Source organism: Dysidea avara, chromosome 14, assembly GCF_963678975.1.
Source record: "Dysidea avara chromosome 14, odDysAvar1.4, whole genome shotgun sequence".
In the NCBI taxonomy this organism is placed as follows: domain Eukaryota; kingdom Metazoa; phylum Porifera; class Demospongiae; order Dictyoceratida; family Dysideidae; genus Dysidea; species Dysidea avara.
Window position 1 is genome coordinate 6053282 of NC_089285.1, and position 12434 is coordinate 6065715.

Consider the following 12434-nt stretch of genomic DNA (forward strand, 5'->3'; position numbering starts at 1 on the left):
AATTCGAACAACAAAAGTATTGTGTTGCCAAGGCGATTTCTGTGTGAACGTCATTGGCATGCACTAATTGGCTATTGCCGAATCTGGGCGCTAGAAATGATTTAGTATCTGTATTTCACCCGACCCTTACTTTATGCGAAGGGGCGGGCGGCGCCAGACTAAGACTATACATGGCTTTAATCCACTGAATGGCCTGCAGATTGAGCCATCACTAGTTAGCACTATTCATCACTTCCAGATATTCACTATCATTTCACTCAAGCTGGAATAATAATTTTCTCGAGCTCTTAGGCTTCAAGACTCATGGTGACACTCATTGTATAGCTTGCATCGTGTTTGCCAGTGGCCTAGTACCTATAGTTAGCTAACTGATAAAGTAGAAAACATGCAGCACTTACCCTTGTTTATAGTTTGATAGGTGTTTTTCTGGTAAGCAAATTACATAAATATGTTATTGAAAGGCAGTCGTTTTGAATTTTTTGAATATTTAACCTTTCAAAAATTTCCTTTTATACAGATATGTATGAGGTCTCTGATACTGTATACCAATTAAATTTGGCGGTGAACTAAATTTGGTGACTTGGTGATTTGTCACTAAACCGCCAAATTAAATTTTCTTCAATATTATTTTGATACCTTGGGTCCAAGCTTTTGATACCAGTTGCAGAAGTAGGTTTCAACATCCCAAGCATGACTTCGTGGATACTACTTAAATACACCTTTAAATTATCACATGCAAATGGGTGTGGATTACAGACTAGACTAGATAATAGATACTAAACAACTCATACTTGAATAGTGGGCATGGCTCCACGTAAGCTTGCAGGTAGCAAGACATGAATTCGTGTGCAGCCATTGATAAATGGGTGAGGCTCTACGTATGCCTACAGACAGCAAATGATCATGATAAGTGGGCGTGACCCATGACTGCAGAAGGGCCTGGATTTTCTTTAAAGCAGATCAGACCCAGACCTGTCCCATGAAAACGACTCTGCCAGACTCATGCATGCAGTGACTGAATCCATAATATTTCAACACAAAAAGGATTGTACGTTACAGCACGCACCTTACACCACTCGTGTGCACCGCCAATTTTTCAGTGACAGCATTTCACCAAATTACATTTTTGCCAACTGCAATTTTATAGCAAATCACCAAATATCAGTTTTGCCAATATTTGTTGTTATACGGTAGGGCATACAACATTACTAGCCAGAGAACTACTACACAATACCTTCTGGTTTGTCATTAGCTGATTCATATGGTCCAGTCCTTAACACATAGTCAGTGTTGAGACATAGTGTGTTCACCTGACAGGAGCTCACATGATCCAGTTACTACTACATGTACACCACTAACCCAGTGACCACATCCTGATAGTGTCCTACATAACATAATATTCCTATGGAAGATGACGGAATTCTGCTTTGTATCCTATAGTGTGGAGTACATACACTACTATCCTATAGTGTGGAGTACATACACTACTATCCTATAGTGTGGAGTACATACACTACTATCCTATAGTGTGGAGTACATACACTACTATCCTATAGTGTGGAGTACATACACTACTATCCTATAGTGTGGAGTACATACACTACTATCCTATAGTGTGGAGTACATACACTACTATCCTATAGTGTGGAGTACATACACTACTATCCTATAGTGTGGAGTACATACACTACTATCCTATAGTGTGGAGTACATACACTACCATCCTATAGTGTGGAGTACATACACTACTATCCTATAGTGTGGAGTACATACACTACCATCCTATAGTGTGGAGTACATGCACTACTATCCTATAGTGTGGAGTACATACACTACTATCCTATAGTGTGGAGTACATACACTACTATCCTATAGTGTGGAGTACATATACAAGATCCCTAACAGGAATTATGTACCATAAAATATTATGTAATTATCAATGCAAAATATAGTGTATACAAGCACAGGCTGTTATGATCGCAGTACACAAAGTGTTATAACTACCAACACAATTAATGATAAATGTACGCAAGGACCAAAAGTTGAAAGCAAGCACAAAGCTTGTATAGCTTCTAGAAAAAAATGTTACAGTGGTTGTTACATGTAGACCTACATGTAGCTAATTGACTATACTTTCCATTGGCATCACAATAAAAGCTAATGGAGGTAAAAGCTAAGTCCACACTGATCATTTCCAACAGTTTGACTTCACATTTACAAGTCCCATACAATTCAGTCTCACAACTATATGCAGAACGTCTATATATGGTCTGCATATGAGCATACTTACTGATGCATTGGTCTCCATGACAACCATGTTATCCACTGTCTGTGGCCAGTTAGGAATTTCCCCAATTGTTTACCAGTTACTGGGTCCCATATACACACCTGTAGATTGTATGATAAACTGATAACAATTGTATCGTGGTGTGTAGAAGAGAAATTTTCACAAGTATTGGATATGTCTCACACTGTGTAGTAGGGTATTAACATACTGTGTATAACTGTGTAGTATAGTGGAACCTCTCTTAATGGTCACCTGAGTTGGGTGGTCACCTCAGCAAAATGGCCATGTGACTGGTCCCGACTGATTCCTAAACAGTTTGTACAGAAATAGTTTGCATTAAGCAGTCACCTCTATAACACATATAACAGTCAGCTTTTGGAAGCACTTCGTTATACAAAAAAGCCTCTTACAAAGCAGCCACAGCAAGTCATAACAGTGAGTAAACCAGGTACACTACTTTATACTTCTATAACATTTTATACTCACAGTTGTCTGTATAGATAAACTTATAGCCACTCCATGGCTTTGTCTCTTCACATGATTCCAATTAAAGCTCACCCCACAATATGCTAATTTTTTGAATTTATCTCGGAATTTACAGTTGTGTAGTTACTAGTTACCAGGTAACTGTCTTTCCAGTATAAAAACCATAGCCTTTCCTTCACTGGCTTTGTAGCAAGGCAGCCTAGTGATAATGTCTCCATATAGTGGTTTCTCGCTCTTGTTGGTCATCCTTTCTGGTTTCTGCTACTTTGTTTATGCCTGTTATGTAAGTAATGGATTGAAGAGTAGGCATGTGTGAGGATAGCTATAATCCCAGGAACCATTGTATAAAGGTCAAACCTTGGTTTGTGGCCTATGGCTGCTTTATAGAGATATGATAGTGAGTTAGGCAGCCACCTCTCTATAAAGACCAAATATTTCTGGACTGAAGGTGACCGCTTTAGACAGGTTCCACTGTAGTAGTAGTAAGAGTATTATTAAGGGTGGTAGAGGGAAATGAGGTGGACAACTCCATACATTTCACTCACCTTGCCAGCTTTACAACCTGATTCAATCTTCTTCCCATCTGGTGACCAGGCAATACTGAGGATCCAATGGGAGTGAGCTACATGTATGTAGAGCAAGAGAGAAAGATAAGATACTACATCAACCTTTTAGTATGTACACTACAATAAGGTACCACTCAATTGTGTTAGCTATACAAGCACATTTCAACAACAATATGAACACCTAAAATGATACCTTTAATGTGACCATTGTAGGAATTAATTGTGAACCACAGTGCTTATATTTTTAGTGAAACAAGTAAAAGTTGGAAGGTTGTCTATACCTGTTGATATACTAGTGGACATTAAAGCCCTAAACTTCAGTCTATACCCATGACTTAATTAGGGATTAAATGTCCACTGCAGGTATAGGCAGCCTTCACCACTTTTAGCTATTCCTTTGTTTCACTACTTTTTTGCTTTGATGAGTTTGATCCCTATAAAATTCCTACTACTTGTTTGTTTGTTTATTTTTTCATAACATAATGAGCCCACGCATACCACATTAAAAGAAAGAATGGCACCATGCACACCAGAATAAAGTAATTTTACATCAGAACAGGTACCCCAACAAACAATTATGTAACGGAAAGAGAGGTGACCACCACGCTCTGTTTTCAGCTATGCTCCACCCATTACACAGCACTACAAACAAAGAACAGTATGAGAAGCGTCTCTGCAATCGATCCAGTTACCATGGAAAATATGGCCAATAAGCATAATAGCCAACACAGCCGCATCACACTATCATAAATCAATACCTGCATTGTCAGCGAAAATAACTAGGACACAAAGGAGGACAAAGGCAAGTCCATGATTCATGTATTGTATGTACTACAGTTGACATGGCAAAAAGACACATCTCGGGATGAAGCAATGCCGAACAATGAAGAAATCAAGCCCATAGTCTGTCAAGTTATGCTTGGCTAGAGGCATCAGTTAGTTAGTTAGTTAGTCAGTTGGCATAAAATTATGGTGAATAGAAGCTTTATTAAAATTCCGTAGAAAAGGGTTTGGGGCTAGTCTGATTACATTTTTGGGCTTAGATGTGACTAACCAATGCTGCCAAGCTGTCATGACAGGAAAGTGAGGCTGGTTTTAGGGTGATATTTTTGGCTGGAAAGAAAATCCCAGTTCTGTATGATCACAATGCCACAAAACTGCTTTATAGTCATGTGTTTAAAATAAAATAATGAGCTCATTTATGTTGTTTACGTTTGAATGTCATGGACTTCAATATGAATTCAGCAATTACCCATGTTTTTTTGTGATATAGGAAAGGTCATTCAACAACAGTTGCAGTGATATGGATGAGTTTAATGTATTGCTCTCATCTTATGATTTAGATGGAGCTGCCAAAAGGTGTGTACTTGTTGAATATTTTCATTTAACTCATTTAAATTTCAATGAGTTTCAAAGTCGCATAATTGATGCTGTCTTAGAAAAAACAGATTAGTTGGTTATTCAACCCACTGGCAGTGGTAAAAGCCTGTGTTATCAATTTCAAGCTGTTTATACAAAGCAATCGACACTTTTAATTACGCCAACCATTATTCTGATGCAAGATCAGACACACGAGTTGGAAAACTTGGGTTGTTTACTTGGGATCAGCTCAAGTAGATCCCAATGCTGAAAAAAAGGTATTCAGTGCTGATTTGAGTGCAGCAGTGGTTTTTGTGAACCTAGAATGGTTGATTAGTGACAAAGACAACCATGTAAAGGTTCAGGCACTAAATGCAAACAATCAATTGGGTCCAGTAGCCATACACGAAGCACATCTCGTCTATGATTGGCAAGACTTCAGACAAACATACAGAAAATTGAAGACTTACATGCATTTTTTCCCAATGTTCCTCTGGTGGCTCTCTCTGCCACTGTTGTTCTTCAAGTAGAGGCAAAATTGAGGTCTTTTATGCACGATCCTTTAATTGAGAGAAGCTCAGTGAATCATGCGAACATTTATTTGGCTGCTAGAGTGTGAAATTCTACAAGGTAAGATGGCTCAAAACAATCTGTTTCATTAGACTCCAGAGATTTCAACAATTTTGTAGATCTCATAACAGATTTGATTAAGGGGCAATGTAGCATTATTTGCCTGTCACGTAGGACCTATTGTTTTAGCTTTGAGGGAGAGGGATGTGCTGGCTATTGGATATTATGGCAAAATGAAAGAATCAGAGAAGAGAGAAGCCTACATCAAATGGAAAGGTGGAGATGTCCAGGTGATTGTTGCCACACATGCATTTGGGCTTGGTATAAATAAGAGTAATGTAAGGTTTGTCACATGGAATGGTTTGCCTCCATGCATGGGCACGGGAGTTTGGAAGAGCAGGAAGGGATGGTAAACAGTCTTATGCGTACATTTTCTATAATGATAATGACATACAGCATGTTGGGTACTGGGCTAGAGACATGGCAAGGCAGCATCGTCCTAGTGACATTGATGATGCTGCACAATAAGAAAATTGCTTCTTCAGTTATTTGGAGAAGAACTGTCTGACATTACTTACCCCAAGTAAGGTTGTGATATCTGTGATCAAACCATAGGTTTGCTCACAGACAGAAAACCAGAATTAGCCTTACTTATACAAGCTATTGATGAATTGAAAAGCTTAGGTGAGGTGAAAATTACTGCATGGCTGAGGGGTGGAAATGTTGCTTGGATGCAAAATATTATCAAGGCAAATCCTTCAGCATATGGGAAGAGTCCTCATGGACTATCTAAGGAATGGTGGAGGTGCTTTATTCATCAGTGTGCTGCAGCAGGATATATTCTATGTGCAATTAAATTAGCTATTTTTGGATCTGCAGCTACAACCATTCAAGGAGTATACGCAAAATTAGAACCAACATCTAAAGGAAGAAATGCATTGACCAGTCAAGAAGCAGTAATGCTTCCACAGTTGAACGTGCCTAATGAAAAATTGCAGACATCTGTATTAGGCCTGAGCGATTATATCGATTCTACGATTAATCACGATTGCCACTGAACAATCGCGATGTCGATGTGTATTATAGAATCATCACGATGTTATGATGTCACACGCATGCGTATTGGCGAATTCAAGATGGCGACGCATTCTTTCGCGGAAGAAGATTTAGTAACTTTGTTACCGTTAGAGAACTCGACCAGTGTTGTGTGGAAGCATTTCGGCTTCCCCAGCAGAGATGAGAAAATGATAGAACCTGATAAGAAGAAACGAAAACGTGTTTTTTGTAAACTGTGCAAACGGGACTACTCTTATGTTGGGAATACAACAAATTTGTGGCAGCACTTGGAAGAATGTCACGTGGAAACCTATCGAGAAGCGAAAGAAGAAGCCAAACAAGCCAGTGAGAAGGAGTCGTCGAGTAGTACTACTGCTACGAGTGTTTCCATGGCCAGCAGCGATCAACCGACGATTGATTTAGTGATTGCTCGAAAGCAGCCTTACCCTCGAAACTCCGCGAGGTTGAAAGTTTTGAATGATGCAGTCTGTTATTTCATTTCGAGAGATATGCACCCGTATCAAACTGTAAATGACACTGGATTTCGAGCCATGTTAGCTGCCTTCGATCCCCGATATGTTCCCATGGACCGCAAAACACTAGCTACTAATTATATTCCCAAGCTTTATGACAAAGAAAGGGAACGGATTTGTGGTGAGTTGTGTAGTTCTGAAATAAGTAGCTATGCACTTACCACTGATGTTTGGACTTCACGTCACAATGAAGCCTACACTGGTGTGACGGTTCATTTTGTGGCTAAATCTTTCCAGTTAAAAGCTTACCTGCTAGAAACCGTTGAATTTCCAGTGGCTCACACAGGTGTTAACATCGCTGCAGAGCTACAGCTGGTACTTGATAATTGGAAACTGCCAGAAGACAACTTATCTGCTGTTACGACAGATAATGGCAGCAACATTGTTGCTGCCTTTGACATCACAAGATGGCTGAGGATGCCATGCTTTAGTCATACTTTGCAGCTCGCTGTTGAAGTAGTGCTTAAGCTTCCAGAGGTATCACGAGCTTTAGCTAGAAGTAGACAGCTAATTGCCCATTTCAACCGCTCTTCAAAATCTACTTACCTTTTTAAACAAAAACAGATTAGCCTTCAGCACAAACAATTAAGTTTAGTTCAGGATGTTAGTACCCGATGGAATTCAGCCTATTACATGGCAGAACGCCTGTTATCCCAACAACAGCCACTGTGTGCTACCCTGTTAGAGTTACATAGAGGTGACCTGATGCCATCTGATACAGAGTTCAAGACCCTGGAGCTATTTGTAAAGGTAATGGAGCCTCTTGTTGAAATAACTGAATCCATTGGTGCACAAAAGTGGGTAACTATCTCTGCAGTACGTCCTGTGCTTTATAAGTTACTTGAAGTATACTTCAGACCGAAGGAGGGTGAAAGGATTACACAGCTAGAGAAAACAATGAAGACAGTCATGCGTGCAAACCTAGCAGATCGTTACAAAGGTTCAGTGCTGAAATTACTAAACAAAGCTGCATTCTTAGATCCGAGATTTAAGGCACTGTCTTTTCTTCCAGATGATGACAGATTAGATGTGATTGCTTCTATTGAAGCAGAGACAGTTATGGTGGCACAAAACATTGCATCAAAAGATACAGAATCAGCAGTGAGTTCATCTGCAGAGTCTGCAGAAGCAACTGAAGAATTGGACTTACCTCTTTCAAAGAGATGCAAAGTAAGCAAAGCAGAAAAACGCCTCCTTTCTTTTGTCGATGACATAGTCAAGTCTAAACATCGGGGTACAAGTCCTGCTGAAAAAGCAAAAGCTGAAATCCACAAATATGTAGATGAAGAACCAGAGGCTGAATCACCATTGGTTTGGTGGAGGATGAACAGTGCAAGGTATCCTTGTTTGTCATATGTTGCCAGAAAGTATCTTGCTATTCCTGCAACGTCAGTACCAGCTGAGAGGGCATTTAGCCTAGCAGGCCATATTGTTAACCAAAAAAGATCAGCCTTGTTATCTGACAACGTGAATAAACTAGTGTTTTTGGCAGAAAACTTACCGTGATTCATACCAGTTAAACTATACCAGAATACTATACATGATTTTGATAAAGTGATTGTATTGAACTATAACTGCTTATGGTCTTGTACTTTTTGCATTGAAATGTTGTACGCAAGTTCATATTGTTTTTTCTTTAAAATAATTCATACAAATTATGACATACAGTGTACGTACATACAATGTTGCATGTCAATGCATGTGAAGTTATAACATCGTGATGGTTATCATAATCGTGATATGTTGCTTCTTACAATCGTGAAAGTAGCAAAATTTCACAATCGCTCAGGCCTAATCTGTATCTAAGACAGCAGAGCACAAGAACAGGAAAAGGAAAGCATATTCTTCCAATTCTCAAGCCCCTACCATGTTCCAGTGAAAATTGGGTGCCTTTGCAAACCAAGAAAAAGTACCAATATCCAGGATGGCATGATGAAAACACTGCTGGAAACGTACTGTACTTTGCTGAAAACATTGAATCTTTGCCCCATTATAGTGGTCCACATTTTTTGTGGTCAGACATTCAGCTAAGTAAGAGCAGTACAACTAAAAATAACTTTACGATGCAGATTAATTTGAAATCAGAACATCTGCACTATTGGCTCTCGTGGTGCAATGGGGTCAGAAGATGTGGTCAATGCAACCATGTTTTGCCACGATCATTTATACTGGACTACTGGACTGGAATACTGGAATGGACTACTGGACTGACATTTTTTTTGGTTTTACACATTTTTAAGGTGGGGTTACTGTACATTTGGGTGGCTTGTAACAACATTTCAACACTGAGTGGTGAATATGATACTAAAAAGTAGCTCTGATAAGTCAAATGGGTTCAATTAAATGTATTCTATCCACTGCTTGACAGTATCCGCTCTACTGTATAGCAGATACTGACATGTAGGTATACCCAGAAATGTTTCTCTCGCTCATAGAGGCACACGTGATTATTGTGATACAACTTTCTATAACATATGCATATTGCGAATTGGTGACTAGTCACTGGAGTCCATGATATGTAATTGTGCAATAGGGACACATTAAATTAACCTACGTACTTTTATAACTTGTATGTACTGTGTGCCGTACTGTATGCCATTGTGCTATGACAATGCAATTTTCTACTCCTATTAACAGCTAAATGACATTGTAATACAATTAAGGGGGCAAGCAACTATGTCCTATGGCTTACATCAATAAAATTATGTGTTTTATGTGAAGCTGTAAAAGCAACACAGATACTGTTCTCCACCTGATGAGTAACACATGTTGTAGTTGAGACATTGAACTTATGTTTAGTGCAAATCTGACTGAAATCCTCTGAAGTATGTACAAATTATCGCATGGTTACAAAACACTGTAATTTTAACACTAAAATTGATTCTCCTCCTACAGCTAATTGTGAAAGTCCCCAAAAATTCTTGCTGTGGCTTGTAATAGCATTATCTTTAAAAGTATGGAAATAGATTTTTAGGAATGACTACTATGGCTTCAAAAGAGAAGATTACTAAAACTGTGAGACTAGATTCATAATTTGTAGAATTCCCATTCTTTAGGTCTAAAATACTAAACTGAGTCTTACAGTCAGTACTTCTAACTGGAGATGGTGATTTTTAATTACCATAAACACATCTGATACAAAAGGGAGTGGAAAGCAAGCATAGATCAATGAAAACCAAGATTTTGCATGTGAAGCCATAGGAATTAGTAGCGTGCCCCATTTACAGAATACAGACATTTCATTCCAGTAATGAAATATTATATAGTTATACAACGGCCACGAGTGCTCTGCCTGATATAAACGCATGAGCCTGAGGGCCGTTAGGCCCGAAGGCAAGTGCGTTTATACAGGCAGAGCACGAGTGCACGTTGTATAACTGTTATGTACCACTTACCTAATAGGTGGGGAGAGTCTCACAAGACAGCTGTAACGCTTATAAAGGCCAGGTTTCTAACATCGATTGTGGGTAACCAAGCCGGACGTTGCGATGACGTTCCCCCTGCAGTACTGCAGCCACCTGAGATATTGAAAGCTAGTACGCTATGGGTTATATCACTAACCTGCATTCGCTGTTCGACTCTCATTATGTAGTGCTCAGCATGCCAGCGTGATCACTCAATCGCCATATAGACTAAGCGCCAGACTAATCGCCATAGTGATTCCCTCGAGCGAAAAAAAGTAGCTAAATAGATGTTTTAAGTAAACAAAACCCAACTACTAAACGATACTAGTCTAATTCTTACTATTCACACTGGCTAAACTCGAATCTGGTGGCATGACAAAACTGGTTACCACAATCGAATGTAAAGGTTAGTATTACTTAGAATATATTTGTTTTATTGAGTCATTCTCGAAGTGGACTACAGTTTAATATGGGCTAAGATGGCACCAGACTAGTAAGGTGTATAAGTACGTTTATATATATGTAGACTAGAGTTGTGGCCACCCGTGTTGGCTTCTTCGATCGCCATTGGCTGCTTGTAAACATTATACGTATTGGTGACGTTATGGCCCACAATCGACCTTTACATGTCAGGCTATAAAAGAATTCGAGTGATCTGTGAAGTGTCCTTCCACCTATTAGGTGAGGTGTCGTAGTGGTCTTCGCCACCGGCACTTGTGCTATGCTGCACAAAACCGCAGCCAGTGCAATATCTGTATATTGCACTACGGTCGGTGCATTATAACTTATAATGCACTCGTTGTGGTCTACAAAACTGCAACCAGTGCGTTATAAGTTATAATGCACTCGCTGCAGTCTGCAGCAGTGCAATATACAAATTATGGCACTGGCGGTGCCTTTGAACTGCCCACGCAGAGTGGTACATAACCAGTTATGTGATGGGATCTAGTTTGTGTGTTCACACACACCATTATGTTACTGTATAGCAGATATACTGACATGTGTGTATGCCCAAAAATGTTTCTTTCACTGTTAGACACACGAGATCATTGTGATACAACTATCTATATCAGTAGATACTGTCAAGCAGTGATTAGAATCGATTTAATTGAATCCATTTGACTTATCACAGCTACACTGTACTTTTTAGTATCATATTCACCACTCAAGGATGAAATGTTGTCACCAGTCACCCAAATGCACAGTAATCCCACCCTTAAAAGTGTGTAAAACTTTAAAATATGTCAGTCCAGTAGTCCAGTCCAGTGATTAGACACTACCCAGCCACTAGGTAGTCCATAAGTGGGCAGTTGAACATGACAGATTAATGGTCTAAAGTAATCACTATTGTAATTGCTTGTGGTGACACATTTACATTACCTACAGATGTCTCAGATGTGGGACTTGGGGCTGTCCTGTCAACAACCTATAGTGATGTTGTTGAGTATGCACAAAGCTACAAAACAGTGTCTGGCAATGATATGGGCCACCATGAAGATTAGGTATTACCTGACTATTTGTACATTACAAATACTTGGGTCATCAAAGTCTAGCAGGGCTTGATCACAATGTCTGCCCTTAGAACTTCATGTGTATAACTTCCAAATATTGTTCATCTTACTGGTAGACCAAACCAATAAACCGATTCCCTGTCCAAATGGCCTAATGCTTTATCGACGTATTAGAGGTATAACATGCTTTTGGTAGTGAATACAACCTTCCCCACCTTGTTTCGGGAGTTAGTAAAACGCGGAATACGGAATAACGGAATTGGGGAATAACGAAATAAGCAAAACTTACCATTTGCAAATTGTACAAATAGTTACATGCTCTATAGCAATCGCACTTTATTTACACCTTGCAACAGCTCTGCATGGCACGCCACGGCGATGGATAGCTAAACAGCAGCTAGGCGAGCATTAAATGGGACAAGCAAGCACACAACCAATCACCGTAGAACGATCTACCTTCGCTAAACTTACTTATCTATACTCCTTAGTTGATATAGCTACAAAGCGCCAAGACCTAGTTCTATTCTTAGGTTAAACTAGCTGCCCTTCATGCGCATACGACAGAATTTATTAGAGTCACACTAGAGTTCAGTAGGGAAGTCCAGTGGTTGCGTGTCTTTAAATGGATTTCAAAACTCTTCAAGTTTGAATCAAGAGTGTAG

General features: G+C 39.4%; 1 protein-coding gene across 1 annotated transcript in view; it reads right to left on the reverse strand.

Annotated features, from left to right (window-relative positions):
* LOC136243991 (notchless protein homolog 1-like) overlaps positions 1-12434 on the reverse strand; it is a 33464-nt gene that overhangs the window by 19527 nt on the left and 1503 nt on the right. Inside the window, exons 3-6 of the mRNA XM_066035523.1 lie at positions 3319-3395; positions 2291-2388; positions 1360-1384; positions 1235-1310 (exon numbers count right to left, since the gene is read on the reverse strand). Coding sequence (XP_065891595.1) covers positions 1235-1310; positions 1360-1384; positions 2291-2388; positions 3319-3395 — 276 coding nt within the window. The remainder of the gene's footprint in view (positions 1-1234; positions 1311-1359; positions 1385-2290; positions 2389-3318; positions 3396-12434) is intronic.